This window comes from Camelus dromedarius, chromosome 17 (genome assembly GCF_036321535.1).
Source record: "Camelus dromedarius isolate mCamDro1 chromosome 17, mCamDro1.pat, whole genome shotgun sequence".
Taxonomy (NCBI): Eukaryota; Metazoa; Chordata; class Mammalia; order Artiodactyla; family Camelidae; genus Camelus; species Camelus dromedarius.
The window spans coordinates 9,877,379-9,901,874 of NC_087452.1; the positions used below are offsets into that span (position 1 = coordinate 9,877,379).

Genomic DNA, 24,496 nt, shown 5'->3' on the forward strand with positions numbered 1-24,496 from the left:
ATGCATTGTCACTGGCTATACTTCAATTAAAAAAAAAAAAAAAGATCCCATAGGAAATCGTAAAGGTTTCACCTTTACTGAGTCTATTCAGAAATCTTATGATACTTTTATGGTCTTATCTCAAACAGCTCTACTCTTTGACTTTTACCACATGTGAAAAACGGTGTAAAAAGTAGGGGACTCCTCAAAATGTCTTAGTTTCTTCATCACGCAATTACCTGTGATCCTTGTTAGCTTCCAAACGTGACCAGTGAAGCATTCTTTCTCATCCATTCTCAGGAGAATGATATATCAAACATTAAAAGGGTAACCAAACTTGCAATGTGAAGTAAGAAAGCCGTAAGCATTCACAGGGGCAAAGTCTACCCTCCGACTTTAAGGCCCTATTTCCTACCGATAATCATGACTTGGAACTGTTCTCAACCCCACGAGGTATCAGTGAAATGCAAATTAAAATAGGGCCTATTTCATTCTCCTAAGATTAACAGAAATTAAAAACAATTTAATTTAGAGATAGCAACACAGCATTCAGAGATAGCACAGACAAACAAAAGTTCTCATTGACAACTTTGACAACTGGTGGGAATGTACACCAAAATATCCAATTTAGGACTCCTTAATCAAATTTAAAATATTCATACCCCCCCAATCTCAAAATTCCCCTCCTGCTGTGCAATGGAAACTCCTATGCATACACCCAGATTTGAACAAGGATGTTTTCTGACATGAAAAACTAAATTATGGTATACACTGACTATCAAAGAGCGAGGAAAATGTGGCACATTAGTAAAACGGAATAGCATTCAGCCGTCAAAATTAAAGAAATGGACCCACCACCATTAGCATGAATACATTTCAGAAACAACACAGAATAAGTAAGGCAGGTTTCAGAATGGAACTCAGAGTATGGAGCCATTAATACAAAGTTTTAAGACTCATAAAATACTATGTATTACTTATGAATGCAAACAAATATAGTAAAACATTAACACACAAAGAATGCGGAAGGTCACACACCACCTGCATGAATGCAGAGAACAGAATACGGGAGGCAATAAGGACATTGTAACTGCAAAGTTTTACTTATTTTTACTAAGAAATGCTGCGAGCACGTCTCCATCTTTCCTTCCCTTTTCTTTTCCTTTCAAGGCATCTGTTGGTTCCCTTCCCTTGAGGAGGCAGAACCAACAGGTCTTAGAGCTGGGACAGGGGAGACACTGGGATGGAGGAGGTGGCTGGCAGAGGGAGAGACTGAGCCAACATGTAAACACAGCGGGGACAATGCCAGCCGGTTCTCACGGTCAGAGGCGGGAGTTAGTTATGAACACAGGAAGGGTGAAGGCTACAATAACCCTATGGTGTTGGAATGGAATTGGATGTGTTGAATGTGAATTCATGGTTTTTCATTCCGTGCACATAGATTGATAGAGAAATAGGATGTGTGTGTGGATGTGGAAAAAGAGACAGACAAATAGATGTGTGTACACACATACACACCTCTGTCTGCAAAAGTCCTACGAGGTTGGTATAACTTTCTCTAATTTGTAGATTAAAAAAAAAAGAAACTGGGCCATAAAGAGGTGGGTAAGTTGACCAATGTCAGAAAGGGAGCATGAAGAGAAGTGACCCCACAGCCTGGCTCTAAACTCCTGCAAAACATCCCTGTGCCGCGCTATGTGAGGGTGAACTGGAACTAAGGGGAGATGCGAGCACTCGCCCTTCCTCTGATCGAGCCCCACCCAGCTCTCAATTTACTATCTAATTATTGATGAAACTTACAGTCTACAAGCTCCTAAAATACACACCTGCCTCCCTGTTAGGCGACCTCATCAGAGGACACCTTGTGACGCCAGCTCACCTGTAGTAGCTGAGAACGTCTCGGTCCTCCTTCTGCCCCTCCTTCGCGTCCTGTGCCAGCTCTCGGACACTCTTACTGCGAATCTCTTTGTTGCTGTCCCTCCAGAATAGCCATACCTCTTCTTCATCCTCTCCTGCCTCCAAGGCATTCTCCCCAGTGGAAACCCCTTCAAATTCAAAACGAGAAAGCACCAACCTGCAAAGCAAGAGGAAAAACTCATTACGTCTGAAGTCCTCGCTAATCTCTGATCAACTATACTCATGCGTGGAACTCCAGCTTTACTTTCCACATAAGGACATACACAGATGAGCATTCTGTTCCTCCTGCTGGGAGGACCGCAAAGCGCCCAACATTAGCTTCCTCATATGCCTGAACCCAGTGGTTCTCCACCAGGCTGACTGTGCCTCCCCAGGGGACGTGTGGTAACATCTGGAGACACTTCTGCTTGTCCCAACTACACGGGAGGGGTCCTGCTGGCATCTAGTGGGTACAAGCAGGGATCCTGCTGAACATCCTACAATGCACAGGACAGTCCCCACAGCAGACAATTCTTTGACCCCAATGTCGAAATGCCAAGGTTGAGAAAATCTGCATTAGCCCAAGCCCCAAATTAAGTTAATCAGAGAGACAAAACAAAACTATCACTAGTTCAGGGCATAATTTAGTGTTTTTAAATAAATATTTCTTTTTTTTAACATTTACACATTACTGGCACTATATTTCTCAGGAAAATTTCTCCCTTGCTAAAAATGAATCACCACTACTACCACCAAAGCTGCTGTGGACAAATGAACACTTGTTGAACAGAGGTAACTGAACAAGCTCTTTGTGTTGACTTAGTATCAAAAGTGAGTTATCGCCTTTAAAATTTAAAATGGATGATCATAATTAGAGAACTTTAAATTCTTAAAATTAAACCCAGGGTGTGTGAAACACTCCCTGCTGAGTTCACAGCAGTTTTAAACCAGTAAGCAAAGTGACGTCACCCTGCAGAGGGCGCCACACCGAAAGCAAACCAAGTAATTCCCCTAATCAAGACCTTTGCAAGAGGACAATCAAATGCCAGCCGACCCGACCTCAGAAACCGATGGGTTAGGTTTTATTACTCACAAGCCCAGACATCCCCTGAACCACACATGCTCCATCTAAATCCTGTTCTCTTCTTTCTTGGTCTTAACTCTCTGACCCCTACTCACTTGGTCTCAATCAGGATGTCAGCGTTGGTTGGATTCAGCACAGCTTTACATATCAGTTCCTGGGTCACCGGAATTGATTTGTTCATGGACACGCAGAGGTCGGAGAGGTAATCTAAGAATCTGTCGAGAAACAGAAACCAAACAAAATGTTTTCTGGAGACAGAGCAGAGGTTGGGTTCTGGGAGCCTGGCTCTCCCTCAAGAGGACAGATCCAACATACCTTTAACAAAAGTCAGTGAGGCTTTGGGTGTTAGTGCTGATGTCCATGCAGCACCAGAAACCCAGACACCAGAGGGAGGGAGGGAGGGAGAGAGAGAAAAGAAACAAAGAAAAGAGAGAGAGAGAAGAAAGAAAGAGGGAGGGAAGAGCAAAAGAGGAAGGATGGCATTAAAAAGAACATTAGCCATTTGCAACAACATGCATGGACCCAGAGAGTGTTATGCTTAGTGAAATAAGTCAGAGAAAGCAGGTACTCTGCTAACACTCATACATGGAATCTAAAAAATAAATGAATGTATGTAACAAAACAGAAACCACAGATACAGAGAACTAGTAGTTCCCAGTGGGGAGAGGGGAAGGAGAGGCATGCTAGGGGTAGGGGATTAAGAGATACAAGCTACTGTGCATAAAATAAATGTGCACCAAGGATACATTGTACAGCCCAGGGAAACAGAGCCACTGCTTTGTAGTAACTTTAAATGGAGTATCATCTACAAAAATATTGAATCACTATGTTGTATACCTAAAACTAATATTGTAAATCAACTATACCATAATTAAAAAAAATACAGACCTTCCTAAGATTTAAAAAAAAAAAATAGAGGAAGGATGGCAGTGGCTGTGGTGGGTGAAGAGTTGACGAGGGCAAAATGAACAAAAGGAACAACCCAGAAAAGAGTTCACGTCAGGAAGAAATGGTAGGGGACGCAGGGTACTGGGGGTGGCGAGGGACAAGGCTCGGATGCTGGAGGCCCGAGTCAGAATCTCGGTTCTGGTTCCTGTCCGCTGCGTTTGGACATGTACTGCCATTTGGGGGAAATGGCTTAACCTCACTGTGCTTCAGTTTTCTCAGCTACAGAGAAGGGTAACATAAAGCCTCAGAGGGCTCTTCTGAGGACTAAACGAGCTACTTCATGTAAAACGCTTACTTAGTTGACTCCCTGGCCCATGAGAATGGTCCATAAAATGTTATTTATTTTAATGGGCGGGAGCATTTTTTTTTAAATTTTTTGGGGGGGATGTGGGTAATTAGGTTTATTGACTTATTTATTTGAATGGCGGTACTGGGGACTGAACGCAGGACCTCACGCATGCTGGGCGCGCACTATACCCCTGAACTATGCCCTCCCCCGGGGAGCAGTCATTTTTATAACAACGCTTGCAGCTCTCCAGTGTCACTGCTCATGACATCCACAGTGTAAACTGTTTCCCACTTCACCTGAAATGGTGTGGATCTTAATTACTTAAGAGGGAGAAGAAAAGAGGGACGAGTGTGGGGGAGGGGGGGAGCTGTACGCACGCAATAGAATGGACAGAATTCACTAACGTCTAATAAAAATACTCACGTAACAACTCCGTGCCAGGGGCTTACTGATGATGTTTGGAGGCAGGGGATGGGGGCGGGGGCGGTTCTAACTGATCATCGGGGACGCTAAGAAGCAAATGAGTGACCAACAATCGGTGTCATTTACTTCGTATCTACCAGGTGCCAGGCACTTCACGTGTATTTATCCTCATTTAATTTTTGTAACTACCTATCTAGCAGATGAAGAAATGAAAGCTCAGCGGGAAAGCCAAGGTCACCCAGCTGGTAAACGTTGGAGCTAGGATTCTACGCGGTCTCATTCCAATACAACGTTCTTTCCACTGCTCATCCAAGTGCCTCTCAAGACCCGCTCAACCCAAATCGGTCACTAGCGGCCCCAAACAAAGGAAATCTAGTAAAAAGCACTAGGACCGGCTCAGTGCCTGCATCACAGACGCACAGACACCTTCGGCGGGTCAGCCCCACCTCCGCCTCACCTGGGCTCCCTGTTCTTTCGCACCAGACTGACAAACGTGTCGATCTCCGCGGCGGTGATGTGTTTTTCCAGGAGTTTCCGATTATTGTGGAGCAGGGCGGTGATGGTGTCTTCGGCCAACACATCATAGCCAATCTGCTTCTGCATGAAGCCAAACTGCTTGGCTATGTACTCCTGTGAAGAAACCAAAGAGAAGTCAGCAGGGAGGACAAATGACAGCACAGTTAGGTTGAAAATAAGGAGCGCAGCAGCATCCCCCGACAATGACTGTCCGTGAGGGAAATCACAGGGGAGCGCTCTCCACAACTTGCTAATCCAGGGCCACAGCTGCAAACTCCCTCCTGTGCTTTATTTTACTAAACCTGCTACACAGATGTAATTAAGTAAAATATCCTGTGTTTGCAGATGGGCATTTTATTAAGTGCACAGTATAAATTTTAATGTAGTGACTTATTTTTTCTAAAAGGTCAAAAGCTGTTTTTCAGCTCTGATTTTATTACTAATTCAAGAGGATTTAACTGTGCCTCACTGCCCTGTGCTGCTGTGTAAACACAGCTAATCCTACCCAGATATTTAGAACAATGTTACCCCACTGTGTTTTCTTTATCTGGGGTAAAAATACACTTTTAAAGCCAATAGGTAGCAGAAGCAAGTTGGGAATGCCTAAGCTAGTCAACCATATTCTTAGAACATATGAAAACATCTCTGGGTTCTCTCTGGGGATAAGACATGACATTCCACAGAACTATTTGAAAACTCAAGGAAGCCTCTTAGGAGTACTTGCTGGTTGCTATTCAAAGATATTTCCCTGTCCAAGATAGACTATTTGCTTGCTCCAAGTTCGAATGGCCCTTGAAACTTCGTTTACTTTTTTTTTCCCATTAATTCCAAGATTCTGAAAGTAACTCAGGACTAAGACAGTGGACAGGGGCCACTTTTAAGCCCACACTTGATAAGGACACAAATTTGGGAATTTATCAGGGTCCATTAACAACCAAGGAGACACACGGAAAGTGGCAGCAGGAAGAGGGACTGGGTTGGTCCCCTCGTGGAGAAGCAATGGACACGCTACAGGCTCTCAGAGATCCTCAATGGAAGACGGAAGACAGGAGCAGAATAAAACCTCTCGGGCACCAGGTGAGTGTGGTATTAATGCACTGCGGGTGGATTTAAAGTAACCACAGTGCCCAAAGGCAACGTGTCCTAACGAATTCACATAGCATCACAGGCACACGATGCCTTGTATCTCAACAGCAGCAGCAAAGGCAGAGTGAAAGGTTTGAAATACTTGAGAGCAAGGTTACACCTCATACTTCAGAGCATTACTTATGATCAATGCTATCTTGATGACACACACAAAAAACCTTTACAGAGAAGAGTTTAAATTAAAAGGTCAGACATAGTAGCAGTCAAAGCTTAAAAACAAAATTTCTTGTAACACAAGACAGGGGTGGGAGAACAGGTTATAATAAGCATCGTTCTCTGCACCTACAGTAGTTTATGGGGAGGGGGTGGTTCTCAAGCTGAGCACTGTGTACTGACTTCTCAGGCCAGGTAATTCCTTGTTGCAGGGGCACTGTGCTGTGCCTGGTTGGATTTTTACCAGCATGTCTGGCCTCTACCCACTAGAGGCCAGTAGGATCCACAAGTTGGGACAATCAGAAGGGTCTCCAGGCATTGCTACCCGTCCCCTAAGGGACAAAATTACTCCCAGTTGAGGACCACTGACACAGCAATTCCTTAGACTCTCTAATTGTATGGAAGCCTCAGAGAGGTTAAAACGTTTAGTTCATGGACAGAATATATACTTTGTATGTGTATTTACAGTCATGACATAGATGGTGACTTACAATATCATAAAACATGAGCCAGAACCAAACTAAAAAGAAAGTCACCAGCAGAGACTGGAGGAAATGGAAGGACCAGGAGGGAAAGACTTTACCCCATCTTCACTAAAAGCACGTGGAATCATTTTGCCCCTAAGCATTGAGAGAATGAGCAATAAAAATACTATATATGTGACACCAGTGTCTCACACACACACACACACACACACACAAATCTCACTGAAAGGCCTCCCTCCAAAGGAGGAGGATTTCCAGGTGTCCGTCTCGAGGACTCCTAACACATCTTCTCCCCACACTTGCAAAACAATCTGTGCTTCCTTTTGAAGAGCAAACTTAACAATGGACTGCTCTCTAGCCATTCAATAAACATATGTGGGACACTCAAAACTCACTCAGGAAAGTACACGAACCTCGGGGAGGAAACTGGCCATCACTTCCCATCAGTCCCCAGCCCCTACCTGGTTCTTCCTGTAGTCTTGCTGCGAGTGCCTCAGGACCCTGTAGCAGAGCCGGCAGATGTGTCTGAAGGGCGCGTGCCGCTGGTCCCCCAGCTCCTCCAGCCGCAGCATCGGGCCGTCACCGCAGTCTGTGAATGGGGCCTGTAACAACTTGAAGATCTGTTTGCGAGAAGAAAGGATAAAAACCGCCATCATCTGGTGTTGTCATGGCTAACCCTCTCCTCGGAAGTAGTGCAGCAGTAGAACCTGAAGGGTGGCTGAGCCCCACAGAAAAGTCTCTCCTTCCCAAAAACCATTAACCTGAAAACTGCATTCATTCCCTCAGCTGGGACTGGCTCCTCACAGAGTTCAGTCCACCTGGACCTAGCTGGCTCTCAAACACGCGCAACGGCAGTGTCTCAAGCAGTGCTTCAGAGCAGATCTGGAGTCAGCAGGTTCTAGGTCGAAATCGCACATGTTTATCACTTTCCTACAGGTATCAGATCATGGACAAGGCAACCTTCATCCTTCTCATCAGTAACAGGGAAAGAATAGTACCTAGTTCACAAGGGCGCTGTAAGGATAAAGGCAGACAACTAGCTGTCAGGTCTGTAAGTCAAGAGCTCACCCAAGTGCCCCACGGAGGCTCCCCCACTGAATCACACTGTTTCTGCCCCTCTAGGAATTGCTGTTGTGGTCACAAGCATGACATTAAGCCACAGGTCTAATTTGGGTGTCATCACATGAAATGGTAGGGCATTGCTTTTTCTGGGACTTAAAATCTTTGTTGAAACAAGATGGAGTATTAATAAACTTTCGTCTATTACGGTCCAAAAGGAGAAAGGATTCTCAAATCCCAAGTTCCGATGGAGAACTATGGAGCCTGTAACTGACAGGTGTTTCTGTTGGCTCTGGTGGCCTAGAATTTCCAAGCCACGCTTGTGGCCCAGGTTCCAACAGCTTAGAGAACTAGATGGTATACACTTCTGTGCACGTCACCTAACCTGGATTTGTCACTTTCCTCCAATTTGTTTCTACCAGTTTATTTAAATTTATGAAAAATAATATCATCTATGTATATTCTGTGAGCTCATTCTATTTTCCACTCACTCTTCATGGAAAGATTTGGTGGTGATTTGTAACAGTTCCTATAAGAGCCTCTGAAGGCCTTCCGAGTTTATCAGATACCCCACGTCTCCCAGCCTTAAGAATACATTGCTATTGATATTATTTTTCAGGAAAAAAAAAGCTGTCAGCTGAATTCTTGTTGGAATTCCTAACAGGTAAATTCTCACATGGCTGATTTTCAACAAGTGTGTTAACAATCAAGTCAACTGTCAGACCGTGAAAAGATGAAGGAAACATAAATGCATTTTACTAAGTGAAAGAAGTCAGTCTGAAAAAGCTATGATTCTAACTGTATGACCTTCTGGAAAAGGCTTAAAACTATGGAGACAGTAAAAAGATCAGGGGTTAGTGGGGAGGGAGGGACAAACACGCAGACACGGAGGATTTTTAGGGCAACGAAACTCTGTACTCTGTATATTATAATGGTGGATACATGTCATTATGCATTTGTTTGAACTCGTAGACTGCTCAACACCAAGAGTGAACCCTAACGTAAACTATAGACTTTGGGCAATGATGATGTATCCATATAGGTTCGTCAATTTTAACATAGGTACCACACAGGTGGGGGTGTTAATAATGGGGAAGTGAGGTGTGCCTGGAGGTGTGAGGTGTAGGGGAACTCCCTACTTTCTACTCACTTTTGCTGTGAACTTAAAACTGCTTTAAAAAATTAAGTCAGCTTTTTGAAAAAAAAAAGTCAACTGAGCAAACCTTCCAGGTGGGAGTCACCACAGCCCTCTGTAAGAGCAGTGACACCAGAATGTCCCATCTTACTGACCTGCTTGAGAATATTCTGTTCTCGCATCAGTTTCTGCCGTTCTCTGTTGGGCTTGGAGAAGACCACTTCAAGAACGTCTTGGCCAGAATTAGTTCCGCCGGTGACAAAGTAGACCAAGTCTTCCAGCAGCTTGGTTACAGATCTTAGGAGGAAAGAAGCCATTAGAGATGGGAAGTGTTTGATGTTCAACAGGCTGAAAGCTTCACCTTGGAAGCCTTCAGGCCTAACAAACCTGTTAAACAGAAGCAGATCTATTCTTCCCAATTTCCTTGAAACTGTCAACTGAGGCCAATTACCAGTAAGAGTGAGATAGAGACAAGACCTCACTGTCCACAAAAAGATTATCAGCTTCACAAAATATGAGACATCACATTTCATCTCAGAGTAGCCTCAACCCCTGATGTTTAGTAAGATGGTTCCAGAGGCCAAGTTGGAGGCAGGGAGACAGAGAAAGAAGGAGAGCTTTACAACCTTACAGACTTGCAGAACAGTGAAAGCAAAGGAAACCACTTCTTGAAAAGCACAAGACCGACAGATGAAGCAAGCCAGGAGCGCTAAGGCCTGCTGCTCACACACAGCTCTTCAGAGCCCTGTCTCTCTCTCCCCGCAAGGGATTTAAAAACTCCACCGTGGGTGAGGATGAGTGTGCTTAAAGCTCGCAGGGAGCCCCACCTCCTTTCATTCTGGGTGATGGTGCCCTTCTCCAGCTTCCCCGCTATGGAGCCCAGCACTTTGCTGGCATCGTTGGCGAAGTCCAGGTCCCGAACCTCAGCAGGAGAAACTGGAACTATGGCAAACGCCTCCTTGTCCTCCTTCACAGGAGACGTGCCGATCTGAAATGCAAGACAGTCTTTGTGAGACAGTCTCTTGGATTGAGAGGGTAAGACATTAATCAAATGCTGTTATCTATGGGACACTGGGCAATCCAAAAGCTGGAAGCTATCTTGCAGTTAAAGTCAACTGCACATAGAAAAGCATCTGGAAGGAAGTGCCGTTCACAGTTGCTACATCTAGAGGTTGGTATTGTGGGGGAAAGTGAGGCAGGAATGGGGCACTTCTGTGGTGTTATAGCTTCATTTGTTACCGGGAGCACGTAAGACTCTTGTCATTTAAAAACATGTTTATAAACACAGAGGAGAAATGTACAAAATGGTAATTACTGATTCTGAGAGTATTCTAAGGGTAGATGCTGTACCAATCTTTCAACTTTTCCATATACCTGAAAATGTTCATAAAAGGAGAAAAAATTCCAATCATTTTCCTCATCACCAAAAAAAAAAAAAAAAAAAAGAATTATGTGACAGTATCATTCCATTCTTAAAGAAGAAAAACCCTGGGTCGTGTATTTATGCTCTACGATCCTGGATAAGGTGAGAAAGGAGAGGCGGGCTTCAGGGAGAGAAATTAGAGAGGCTGGAAGAACTTTCAAGAAATAAAAGTGTACATCTAAATGCAAAGAGAAATAAAAAAAAATAATAAAGAGTGGGGAAAATCGACAAGTATGTGATTATACCTCAAGGCATAAGCAAACATTCCCCCAGCCAAAATCATCCTTCAGACAGACATGAAATCCAGACAATTGCTCAACCTTTAGGGTAGAAGCCATGGAATAAAATAAAAGGTTCTAGTTATTTCAAAAGCCCTGGGCTTGCCTTAGCCAGGTCCCTTGGAAAGAAATCTTTCATCATATTCGAGTTTGTCCATGACCACACTCTCGCCAAAGGAACAAAAACTTCAGAGGTCCATCCACCCCATCCTACCCCCACCCTCCCACCCTGCTCTGTCCTCAAAGGAGCCCTTTCATCAGGGAGCATACGACTGAGGGGAAGCAGCCAAGTTCTGGGACTTACCTTCAGCATCACGGGTTTTTCCTCTTCCTTGTCAATGGGGATGTTTGTGCTGTGAACCCAGGTATTAGTACACAGGTGTCTGAGCCGGACATAGGAGTTTCTAAAGGGACGGAAAAAAGGATTTTAGGGACAGGAATGTTTAGGTGTTCTATAGTCACTGGCTTAGAATCCATCCATCAGAATAAAAAAGGACACCAGATGGTTTTCTGCTGCATACACTGGACAACACAAATTTAGGAGCAAACGATTCTGGTCCAAGATACATCCTGATACACCTACAAGAGCAAATCATTCATAACAACTCTCGTGATGTGAATTTCTAAATGCAGGCAGACCTCATTCCATCGCACTTTGCCTTACTGCTCTTCACGGACACTGTGTTTCTTGCAAATTGGAGGTTAATTCGCTGAGCAGGTTTATCAGGGCCATTTTATCAATAAAGTATTTTTTTAATTAAGATATGTACATTGTTTTTTAGATGTAATATTTGCACACTTAATAGATAATAGTGTAGTGCAAACATGACTTTTATATGCCCTGGTAAACCAAAAAAATGTGTGTGACTCACTTTACTGAGATAGTCACCGTATTGCAGTAGTCTGGAAGCAAACCCGAAATATCTCCAAGATACACTTGTAGAAAATTTTATCCCATGAATGACTATCTTAGAACAAACTAAGCATGAAACAGAGTAACAAGAAGTATTTACTGAGTATCTATTAGTATGTATCATGAGAGATGAAAAAGCAGTTAATTGAAATTTTCATATGGATCAATAAAGCAAAAAATAAAATCATAAAATTCCCAGGAGAAAATGTGAGTCACTATTTAATAATCTTGTGGTAGGGAAAGCCTTTCGAAGCACTTAACAAAACACAAGATTTCTAAAATTTAAAAGTAAGAAATGGATGCATCTTATTACATAGTTTAAATTTTACATCTCCATGCAGAAAAAACTCATCAACAAAATTGAAAGTAAAATGACAACCTGAAGGAAAAGAATAAAAGCTATGAATCCACATATATAAAGAGATCTCAAAGATCAGTACGAAAAACATCATGACTATTGGAAATGAAAGTCGAACAGGTGTTACACAAAACAGTAATTTAACAAAGAAATATAAATGACCAATGACACGGAAGCACACATTCAACCTCCTCAATTTACACAAATTAAAATACATGATTTTATTGTAGCATATTCCGAAGACTTCAGAGACAAATACAGCCCAGCACTGACAAGCACGTAGAGAAATGCGGTCTCCTGCACTCATGGTAAGAATATCAACATGTTCATCTCTGGAAGCAAGCCAGGCACTTTGTATAACATGCATGTAAAAGTGTATCCGTCTTTTGACCTAGCAATCCCATTTTTATATTTCTTCTTTAAGAGATGGCAGCACAGATGCAAAATGAGGCATAAAGATGTTCAACAGAGCATTGTTTATGATAGTAGAGCATTGCAAACAACCCAGTAACTCAATAATGGACTAGTTAATTATAGTAATCTATGCCAGAGTGGTACACAGTTCTTTAAAATGACTACAATCAATATTCACTTACTCTGGAATATGAACAGGACACACTGTTCAGTGGGAAAAAATGTTAAAAATAGCTTATGGTTCATTTATGATAAATTATACACAAGTGTGTGCCCAGAGACGTGCCTGAAACTATAGAAAACCAAAATGGTAACTGCAGTTATCTCTGAATGGTTATATTTTACATGATTTTTACTTGCTTCTTTGTTCTTCATGAGATTTTAAAACGTTTTTGTTGTTGTTTCTTTTTACAGTGAGCACGGATCATTTTACAATGTTTCTCATATTTGCCTTTTTTAAAAAAAAGTAGTCGGAATAATGACATAATTTATGCACTTAAGGAGTCTACCAACACATTAGTTAGAGATGAATGAATGCCAAGCAGTGGTAAGTAACAGGAGACATACATTAAAAAGCATTAAGATGGGAGACAGTCAAGGTTAAGTCCTGCGGGACTTTTAGAGGAGGAGACCCAGGAGGCTTCAGAGAGTCAGGGAATATTTTTGTTACAGAAAACTGGAGTTGGAACTTTAAACACCAGTAGGACCAGGGCAGAGAGGGGAGCATGGAAGTCATTTGCATTAAGAGGAATTCAAAACAACAGCATCCCAAGTTCATGGGAAACAGGCAGACGGGAGACACAGCAAACCAGGAACATCTCTTCAGTAGAGCCTCTGCCTTCCTTCACTCTGTCTGGAACATTACAAGTGATATTTACCTTGAATAGCATGAATATAAACTAAACCACGTGAACTCGAAATTTGACAGAGATTTACATTTTTTTCTTCTGAGCAACTTGGATTCATTTCCCTATTTTCAAAGTATAACCAAAGTTGGCGCTTACTTTTTAAGTGGATGATTGATTATGTTCTACACAGCTCTATGTTGAAGTTCATTTAAAACACCCAGGGCATTCTGTCTATTCTCCTTAAGTCCCATCCCCAGTCCTTAACTCAGAAGTCATGATAAGGACACCTGCAAAAGAGCCATGCTCTCCCAGTGCTCATTTAATGCATCTAATTTACATAGACTGCAACTTTATTATCTTGTTTATTATAACAAGGATTTGCCACTATTCCTTTCATTTTGGCTAGGAAGGGTTCTTTCAAAGAGTAACTATCACAAAAAGTTCTTTATTGGTAACATTTTAAGTACTTCCATTTATCTACCCCCTGACTTTCTCATCTTCAAAGAAGCCAAATTTAGCACAACTTTAAGATGGAGGGAAATGAGTGTACTCCTCCTAAGATTTTTCTATGGACTCCACTGAATTAACAAGGAAGAGGCCCTGTTCCTTTCTGGCTGTGAGGTAAGCGGCCAAGGGCAAGAACAGATAAAAATTTAAAAAGCTGAGACCAGGTCCAAGATCATAGCAATGAACCCACTGGTAGGCCACGCCAGACAACCTTTTCCAGGGTGCACACAAGGCTCCTCTTGTTTATGAGTTTATGATCAGTCTGTCTATGGGCAACTGCCCACAAAGAAAGTTTTCCAACAGAGAAACAGTCATAAATCAAGGGGATACAGAAGCAGAGGTTGATAACCAACCAAAGTCGCTTGGCAAGCTGACCTAGAAGCTCAAACTTCCCCTCCCCACTGGATCATGGCGATTTCTAACCCCTCGGGGATTAGGGCAACTGGCCCCTCATTCCTCTCTTCGCGAAGGGAATGCCATGAGGTTCCTTCTGACGGATATTTCACATCACATTGTTTCATTCTTTGTTATCCCTTACAAACTAAAACACTTCACATATAAATAAACATCGTTCCCTTGCCTTCTGGGAGCTTAAAAAAAAATCCATCAAAGAACTTCCAGAAGAGAGGACACAACGTATGGAAAAGCACTTAAACTGAAACGCAGTTGGACTCTACAGACCCTATCCCTGTCTAGGTAAGAAGCAGGTGGTCAAGGAGAAAGGACAGTTTAAAAAGGCCATCTACCCTACTTCAAACCGTATTTTTAAAAATGACCTCAAAACTGATCAAAGACCTAAGTGGAAAGGGCACAAACTATAAAACTCTCACAAGAAAGCATTGGCATCCATCTCTGTGACCTCGGATTCGGCAGTCATTTCTTAGGAAACCAAAAGCGTAGCAACCTAAGAAAAAAAAAGACAAACTGGACCTTAACAAAGTTAAAAACTTCTGTGGATCAAAAGACACCATCAAGAAAGTGAAGAAGTCTACAGAATGGGAGAAAGTATTTGCAAATCCTATCTGATAAGGGGTTTGTATCTAGCACAAAAGAACACTTAAAACTCAACAATAAAAAGACACGTAACTCAGTTTTTCAAATGGGCAAAAAATGAGCAAATGGTCTGAATAGTTATGTCTCCAAATTCACTCTACAAATGGCTAGCATGCCCAGGAAAAGATGATCAACATCATTAGACGTCAGAGAAAGGCAAGTCAGAGCCACAATGAGACACCACTGCACACTTCCTAGGATGGCTGAAGTTAAAACAGACAGATACCCACCAGCCACGGGGAGAACGCAGGGAAACTGGAGCCCTCCCATACGGCTGGTGGGAATGCACAGCTGTAAATGTGGACACTGCCTATGCTGATTGCTTGGAGAGAGACGGGAAGAGGACCCAGCACAGGAGAGCATTCTCCTCTAATTCTGACAGCACCCAAGCTGCATTACCACTTTCACAGCCTGGCTCTGGGGAGCAGGTCAGTGGCAACGACACACACAAAGTAACCCTGAGAGAGAGGGGCTGTGGATGGAACCCGCCAATGCCGGTGAGACTTGCGCTAACCCTCACTGTGCTGAAGAGTCAGAGCCGCCGCAACAACCCCATCTGCCTTCAACATTTAAGGTTTGGGGCTCTGCAATGGGGCTCACTGACTTGTGGCAAGTTGTTCCAATTCTCTGAGCCTCAGTTTCCGTATCTATAAGAAAGCCCTCTCTCACAGGGGCTTTGATGAAGATGAAAGCATGTAACACAAGTATTTAGCATTATAAATGGCATGCAGTCAGCACTCAGCAAGCATCAGCCACTATTAGTGTTTTTGTTGATTTTGTTAAGATTGAGGATTTGTCCCATTTACAGTGCAGTTATTTCGCCCAGAAATGCATTCTTATGCAACGAAACTGAGTTAGATTTAATAAAATAGCCAAAGAAGACTAGTCTGATTTCTCAATACATTTAATAAAATTTACTGTGCATTGAGGCGATTTCAATGTTCCATCTTCTGGAATTTCCTTCCAATTGTTTATTCAATTGACCAGGAGATCTCTCAGGTTTGGGAAGGAGGAAGAGAGTCAAGGAAACAAGAAATATTGAGCTACTTAAACTTACAATTTGGCTTGTTTACCTAAACACGGCACTTCTTATCCAGCTACTGAGAACTTGTAACTGATGAGCCGTTAAAAAACAAACAAACAAAAAATCAGATGCCATTTCAATGGGTAGCCGGAACATATCCTTTACCAAATCCTGTACAAAAGCTTTCAGAAAGGCAGTGATGTTTTAGATTCCAAGAAACCCAGCCAGGCTGCACATCTCAGCCCTGCCTCACTGGGCTAAGCCATGTTGGAACCATACCTGGGGACAAGGCTGTCACCTCCACGGAGGGTGGTGGGGTCTAGCTCGAAAATGGAGGAGATGTCATTGCCTTCGGGCACCGAGACCAGGGAGTACACCATCTTCTCTTGGGGGTTCCGCAACCTGCTTCGGGAGGCATCCTGATCCGGGTCCACCTGGGGAGGAAAGCCATCAAGTCAAGGGCTCTGCGCGCCGCGCCCTCCCCTCACTACCATCACCGCACGCTCCACAGGAACAGGGGAGAACAGTGACCGGCAGCAGTTGGCAGGAAAGCACCACCGTTTCAGAGCAGTCGTGGAAGAGGATAGTCGGCCCCCCGTTGCCAAGAATATTTACGCTCTACCTCCTCGTGTTGGAATAAAGATACTTAAACGACACGGGGCTGCAGCGATAGCTGTCCGCGGGAAGAGCGCGCGAGTGACACGTCCACGTGCAGTGGCGGGCAGAGGGCAGGAGCCCTCCGAGAAAACGTATCCTGCGGACTTGGTTACGTGTCACTGAGTTAACCTACAGCCAAGACGGCTCGTGATAATGCGACACAGCTACTTCCCAGGAGAAAGCATCACGTGACATAGACCTGAATCCAAGTGTTCGTAAGCAGCTACCCCCGTGTGGCCAAGAGAAACGTTTGAGAAGTCAGACTAGCCCTGAAAAAAAAATATTCATCATTAATCAAGGAGGGCTGCCCACAGGTCAGGGGGAAAGGGCCTCTCCTGCTACGTGAGGGATTTCACTGAGACTGAAGAGAATCTGACAGCGAAGGCCGATGACAAGGACGAAAGCTTCCCTGACAAACTGTAACAACACACTCTGGTCTCCAAAGGCCACCTGCCCGAGGAGACGCAAGCAGCGCGCTCAGCCTCGCGCCCGCCTGATAAGCTTCGCAAAGTTGCTCTCGGCTCTGTGATTTCACACTGGATTATTTCTGAAGTTTAACATCCTTGCAAGATGACATTAACCACCTGCCTGCACTAGGAAAACCACAATTTCCTGGTCTCCATCTTGCTTTGCTTAGGCTGAGGCCCTGCCTCCTTTCCAAATGGAATGGAGAAAAGGAAACCAAATCTAGCAGGCAAAGGAGAGAGCGAGAGAGGATTTCCTTCCACGGGGCCTGAGTTCCAGGGTGGCAGGCGATAGTCTGCTTTTTCAGCTCATCAACAGCCCCAACTTCTGTTGAAGGGAAGGGAAGGAAAAAGAGAGAGAGAGAAAAGAAAAGGAAAGATAAGAAAGAAAAGGAAAATACAAATAATTCTTTCAATACCCAAAACCTCTGTCTTCCTGCCCTCACACTCCCTCCTCCAACACCTCGTTCCCCTTCCCGACCACAGCTCCTGTAGGTAGGTTGTTACTCTACCTACAGGAGCGTAAGAATCCACTCGAGAACACCAGAACATCTCCAGGAACTCAGCTCAGGAGACAGCACTGGGAACAGAATTCGTCCTCTTCTAACTCCTGTTACCTGTGAAGTGTTCCACACACCACTTTCAAAATAAACCCTGACCTGGTTCTCAGCTACAGGCTGGCAGTGGAACTGCAGACCTGCCAGATGTCCAAAGAAAAATGACAGGTGCACCGAGCCCACTGCACCCGGACTGTGACTGAGAAAGGCGTCCTGGCATTCCCTCCGTGTGCAGTCGGCATGTGCTATCCTCGCTAGTGAGAGGAGGGCACACGTGCAAAAGGCCGTCAGCCCAGAGCCAGGCTCGGAGTGTCCTTTCTCTCTTTCCCTCTGGCGTCGAGCCTGTGGCTCAAAGGGGCTGCTGAATTTAGCAGGACGAGAGCAACAAAGGCGAGTGGGGCCCCAGGCAAGACCACAAGCACTGGGAGCCAGTCTCAGGGAAACACAGGACCAATGAGCAGAGCAGAGCGAGGGGCTTCCTCTCCCAAACTTCCGACTTTCCCAGCCACGAGTGAAGCGTGCAGGACCCGCCGAGGCTAACACCTTTCCCCCAGAGGCAGGAGCTGCGCTTCTGGTGTCGTGGGTGTGGGGGGAGCCCCGGCACACAGCCCTCTTCCACACGAGGACCACCACCCAGGCAACGTCCCGAGGAGCCAGAGCAGTGCAGCCCAGATGTGCAGCCAAGCCGGCTGGCACATCCCCCCGCCCTGGATGGGAGAAACATGAAAGAGTAGAAAGATGACTCAACTCTCAGAGACCCTGAGGCATGTGCCCAATTAGGGCCACTCTCTGCTTCCTCACCTGTCCAACAGAGATGAAAAGACCTGCCCTAGTTCCTTCGTACACCTGCTCTGCTGCCCAGATCAGCTGGTGGATATAAAGGCATTGAAACTGCTCATCAGCCAAATACGCCATTTAGTAAGTGCTGGCCAAGGGCCAGGCACTCCATCTGCACGGCATCGCGCTTCGTTGTTACGAGCTTATCGCTGACCTCTACGGAAGAGGGAACTGAGGCTTGGAGAGGGAAGGTAACTTGTCCAGAGTCACACAGCGCCTAAGCGGTGGGTCTGTTATTTAAACTCACGTCTGTCTCTCTCTCTCGCCCTTCTCTCTCACTACATTCTTCCTCCTACATTACAAATGCCCGTCTTTCCCTCACACATCCCCAGGCCAGGAGAGCAGTCCCGTTCCCCAGAGAGTCCAAGGTTCGCTTGGACATCAGCTCCTACTGAACGAAGCCACGGTCCTCCTTCAAAGTCATCTCAGAGGGGAGACTGACTCTGCTACCTCGGAGGGCAGCACCAAGACCAATGGATGTGAGTTCCACAACGACAGTCCTGCCTCTCAGAACAGAAAATGTGCAAGGAAGAACTGTCTTGTGAGAACTTGGGCCCCTTCCAGTGTAAGTGTTCAAACAATCACCAATGAAGACTCGCAGGGATGATGTGCACAGATTCTTTTCCTCACACTCGGGAAAGTGGGACCAGGTCAGTGTTTTCCAAGCCACTGTAACTGCGGAAAGTCAGTTTTCGAACTGAGCTCCAGCAGTGAGAGTGAAGAGCATGAAAGGAAGGAACAGGACCCGCTGGTGCTCCCTCGTGAGAGGAGCCGCAAAGAGGAGACGAGCTCCCCCAGCAAGTCCAGGAGCTAAGAGCGGGACGCCCTCGGCTCGAACTCCTCTGTGTTTCTTCCAAAGCTAGCATCCTCCCCAGATGCAGCCAGCAGGGTCATGGCTACTGCAGAACACGCAACACTTTCAAAGACAATTACGTTCTGTATAATCTCTACCCATTTCAACTCCTTTCATTAATGTGCCTACTTTAAAGTCCAATTTTTTCAAAATTTTACTAAAAATAATACCTCAACACGACTACCATATTCACCACTGAGATGATCACATGGACACACAACGTCAGTTAGAGCAGCAGCGCTTTGGGTTTTTGTTTGTTCCATTAGCCCGAGAGCAGAACGAAGCTCTCCACAAGAGAACTGGTTGGCTTACACCCATCAGTTCCCTGTAACACAACCACTGCCCTCTTCAACCCATAACCGTGGACGCCAGAACCCCCCAGTGCCTCCATATCAGCACTAATTGGCAATCTGGCCTCCAAAGAAAGATCCAGTTGGCATGAAAATTCCAAACCACATTATAAAACCTATTTCTGACTCTGCAGAAAGCAAGGACAGATGGTTAGACAACTGAGGGTCTAATCAGAGGTCACGCCTCGTGCGGTACTTCCACCGTCTACATGACTGTATCCACGTTACACACTCATTCCTTGAAAAACCTGAGTGAGTCACAGATTCAGCTCAACAGCAAAAGGGCACTGGTTTGTAAAAGACTGACTTCGGCAGGGGCCATCGCTGTCGCCAGCTTAGCAGCATTCCAAGAGGTACCTTGAACTTCTGCAACTTAGCGATGGAGAGACCTCTTGACTAAGCACACAGGAAAAGCATCAGGACTGACAGTCTCTTGGAACAATCAGGATACAAGGGGATATGACCGGCCTCGTGGGAAGCTCAGAACAAGACTCTCTTTTAAGGCAGCATAAGGTTTTCCCTTCCCCTTGAGTGACCGCAGGGGCCATTTCCTACATAGGGTTCCAGATCATACGGCCTCACCCTACCAGACGAAGACAAGAAGGCTCTTGCCCATACTTACTGAGGGCTGAAACTCCAGGCATTCTTCCTCAAAGTCAGGGTCTACCTGATGGAAAAGAATCATTAAGGAAATTAAAACATCCATTGGTTTCTCAAGGACTCGGCCCCAGTTGCAGGAGACTTCAAGGCCTGCGAACATCTTTGGACAGCTAAGAACTTGTCCCTTCCCTCCGTTCACAAAACCAGCATGCCACAACAACAACACGTCACACACCGAGTACAACACACACGGAACAATCTAAGTCACTGATAGACGGCTCTCAAGTGTAGACAGAGGAACACAAAGAATCCACTAGCAAAGCAACAGTTAAAAGCCTGAAATAAATAAAACATCAGTCGCCAGTCATTGATAATCCTGCTTATTTCTAGTTCAGAATTTAAAAAATGTTTGACTTCCAGCAAGAGCTACGTTCACCCCAGAACGTAACAGATAACGCAACCACCACTGATCTTCCGCAAACCATGGAATCAACATTTCTCATGGCTGGTTAACTGGGTTCAAAATTTGCTATGGCTCCATTTAAAATCCCAACTTAGTCTTGGTCTTCAGCTCTTCAGTGTTTCAAAATCTGATGATGTTCATACAAGTGTCAGGCATCCCAGGGGTGTTGGCACATTGAGATTCAGATTTCCTCGGGGTCAGCTGCAGAAGCAGAACTGACGCCCACGCAGCACCTTGAAAATCTCTGGGCAATCTCAGCAGTGGCACCAGACGCTGGGAGGTGTCCTTTGATGTACAAGTAGAATCTGCTATGAATATGCATCGTACATCTGCCAGCAGGTCAGAGTAAAACTCAACATCTGTCACACAGTAAGATGGCTCCTTAATTTAGTGCAAAAATTAAAAGGGAACTTCCTTCCATCCTTCAGCATCAAGTCTTCGCTTTCCTCAAAAACCCTTTAGCGATAGAGTACATCTCCTTGATTTTTGACATTCCTGCAAGTAAAATACCCTGTCTATTCCACTAATGCTCTGAGAAATCAGGCTTTATAAAATCATCTAATTCTTCATGTGTCTTAAGACTTCCAGCTTCCCAGAGCACGTTTCGCTACAGCTGAGCTGTGGTCATTTATGTTAGGCTCGGGGTTGGTAAATAAGATGCGGGGAGAGTAGTACGCACAGAAAAGTGGAAAGATAATCCCGAAACCCCGATTAGCATTCTTTTCTCTCTCTTTTTTTTTTTTTAAAGCTCTATTCTCTTAGCAACTTTCAAATACAGTTGACCCTTGAACAACGGGGGAATTAATGTGTAAATCTGTGGTTCCACCACATCCTCAGTTCCTCTCCATCCTCGGATTCAACCAGCCCCTGACTGAGTGGTGCTGTAGCTATGAATGGAAAATACACACGTGCAAGTGGACCTGTGCAACTCAAACCCAAGTCGTTCAAGGGCCAACTGTATACAATACAGTATTATTAACTGTAGTCATCGTGCTATACATTACATTCCCATCCCATGACAGCATTATTTTCTACTGACTTTCTCCCCACATCTTGATCAAAACCCCCGTCAAGTACTGAAATGTGTGAAATCATTTTTGACTCTTGTGTCTATCAGCTGGGAAGTGAGGCAGAAGGAAACAGACAAGCAGGAGGAAAAGCCAGGTGACTGAACATTACCCTGAGCCTCTGACTACCCAATGGCTACAGCCAAGTGAGGAAAGGGGAGTGCATCACCCTTGTAAGAGAAAAACCCGGGCTGCTACTTACCTCTGCTGCTAAGTAGTGCCCTGTAGCAAGATGCTTGAAACGGAAGAGGCTGTTCCAATATCCTGCTCCACCCCGACATGGGTCGTGTTGGACCACCTGCAAGAAGAGGGACGATCAACAGGAGAGGAAGGAATGTCAGTCCATATAAGTATGACCCTGAATCTGAGATACCACACAGAAGTCGTAGGTCAGGAATGATATTTACTAGCTGAAAAAAAAATCATTATCTTCCAATAAAACCCACTGCAAGTGTCATATCTAACGCAAAGTAATGTTTCTCCAAAGAAGAAACAGAGTCCCCTAATCAATGTGAAATGGCTGTAATACATTATAAAACTCAGTTGTTTTCAGATTATTTGCCTTAATCAAAATGAAGAAGTTAAGATTCTGGAATTCATCCACAAAAGGCACAACTAATAACCAAGAATCTCCTGGAGAACTGTCAAGGCCATCTTCATGTGTCCTCGTGCACTGTGACACAACCACAAACCTGTGCTCTGAACCTTGGTACTCGCAGAGCCGGGGCCAATTTACCATAAAGAGAAATGTACCTTTCGCCTCTGCTCATGACGGAGTAACTGGTATTGGTAGTTGGCAGCCATAAATAATTAGACACTACACAAAATATATGAACTTAGCATAGACAACGAGAAAACTGAATAAATCATACAAAACAACTGTGTTCAGATGCTGGACAACAGGTGGGCACAACTGAGATATTCTCCGAGGAAAGACAGAGAAGGTGAGCTCCAGGACTGTTCCAGCTTTCTGCTGGGAGGTCCTCTCTGGACAGTAGGGTCAGGAAGGTGAGTTCAAGCAGAGGACACCAGTCTCATTGACTTGAGGAGACAGGTCAGAAGTTAAGGAGACTGAGGTGGTTGGAATTTGTTGGGGCAGAACACAAAGCTACCTGGGGAAAAAAGCTCCAGAAATCTGCACAGGGGCCTTCCTTAGTCTTTGGCTGAATACACAGCGGCATATGTGTAAGGCGAGACTCCACAAGGCCACATAAAAAGTGAGAGGGAGGCTATCCCTCAACAACTCAGGAGTTCACACAGGGCTAGAAGGTGTTCGGATTCTAATAAGCCAAGGGAGAGACTCGTTGGAGCCCTGGGGCATTTCTGCATACCTGTCAAAAGGGTCACGCCTTACTAGTAGGTCTACCCCAGCACCCCCCCCCCCAAAAGCTCAATACACTTGATCCAATGAAGCTTTAGAACAAGCTTCCAATGGATCAAAATGATCCACAGGTAACTTTGTCTGAAAAAACAAAACTCAACACTCTTTAAAGGAGGGCAACAGAATCCAGAAACTCAGCAACGTAGTATTGCAATTTTCAGAAGATCATCATAAAGCGGTGGGCAGGCAAGAACCAGGAAAATGTGACCCAGGCACTCAGCCACCTGTCAGACAATATCACATGATCCAGCATGCCTATGTGGGTTGGGGTAAGGGGGGGGCTGGAAAAATATGGGAGAAATTGTGACCCTAAATTTTTCCACTTTGATAACTACGTACAGATTTCAAGAAACTCAATAAATTCCAAGTAGGATAAACACACATACACATGCTCACAAACACATCAAGACACAGCAGGGTTAGTTTAATGTAAATCAGAAATAAAAAGAAAACTCTTTATAAGCAGTTAGGAAAAAACAGAGGCACAACATACAGGAACAAAGAAAACCACTGAATTCACATTCGAAAACAATGCCTGCAAGAGGACGATGGATGAACATCTTCCGAGCATGAAAACAAAAAACTATCTACCAACTTCTATGTTCAACAAGAGTATCTTTCATAAATGAAGGCCACATGGAGAAATCAGTACCTTTAACACATTGCAGGCGGAAACATGTAATAATGCAGCCGTTCTTTAAGACAGTCTGGCATCCCCTCAAAAGCTTAAACACAGAGTCACCACGTGCCCCACAATTCTAGTCCCAGGAGGACTGAAAACCTACGTCCTCACAGAAACTGGTACATGCGTGTTCATACCGGCATTATTTCTAACAGCCAAAAAGCACAAACAATCCAAATGCCAACGAATAATAAAATCTGGTGTATCCATACAATGGAATATTATCAGACAATAAAAAGAAGTACAGACACGTGTGGCAATAAGGATGAACTTTGAAAACTGGATGCTAGGTAAAGGAAGCCAGAGACAAAGGGCCACCTATTGTAGGATGCCGTTTATGTGAAATGTCCAACATGGGCAAAGCTACAGAGACAGAAAATGAGTTCGCGGTTACCAGAGCTGGTAAGGTGGTAAGGGGGCAAGAAATGGGGTGGGACTGCTCTGGGTCAATGGCTTCCTTTGGATCTAGTAAAAAACCCATTGAGAACTGCACACTTTAAATTTGTGAATTGTGTGCTGTATGCAGTGTATCTCAATGAAGCCATTATTTTAAAAAAGGAAAATAAACTGATTTTTTTTAATGCAAGTGAAATAAAGATGTTTTCACAGGTCAATTTGAACATATTTTCTCGTCTTCAAATGAGGGCTGAGAAA

The 24,496-nt window shown here is 44.5% G+C and overlaps 1 protein-coding gene across 9 annotated transcripts in view; it reads right to left on the reverse strand.

Moving 5' to 3' along the window:
* The window catches only part of ITPR1 (inositol 1,4,5-trisphosphate receptor type 1), a 299,982-nt gene that overhangs the window by 149,558 nt on the left and 125,928 nt on the right, over positions 1–24,496 (reverse strand). For 6 of the 9 annotated variants that reach the window (XM_031470774.2, XM_064496297.1, XM_064496295.1 and 3 more), the window contains exons 11-20: positions 21,982–22,077; positions 20,272–20,316; positions 16,211–16,365; positions 11,119–11,218; positions 9,941–10,101; positions 9,269–9,410; positions 7,381–7,539; positions 5,077–5,249; positions 3,055–3,174; positions 1,859–2,053 (exon numbers count right to left, since the gene is read on the reverse strand). In XM_031470774.2, the coding sequence (XP_031326634.1) occupies positions 1,859–2,053; positions 3,055–3,174; positions 5,077–5,249; positions 7,381–7,539; positions 9,269–9,410; positions 9,941–10,101; positions 11,119–11,218; positions 16,211–16,365; positions 20,272–20,316; positions 21,982–22,077 (1,346 nt within the window). The remainder of the gene's footprint in view (positions 1–1,858; positions 2,054–3,054; positions 3,175–5,076; positions 5,250–7,380; positions 7,540–9,268; positions 9,411–9,940; positions 10,102–11,118; positions 11,219–16,210; positions 16,366–20,271; positions 20,317–21,981; positions 22,078–24,496) is intronic. The other 3 variants (XM_031470776.2, XM_031470775.2, XM_064496296.1) reach the window with 1 other exon arrangement.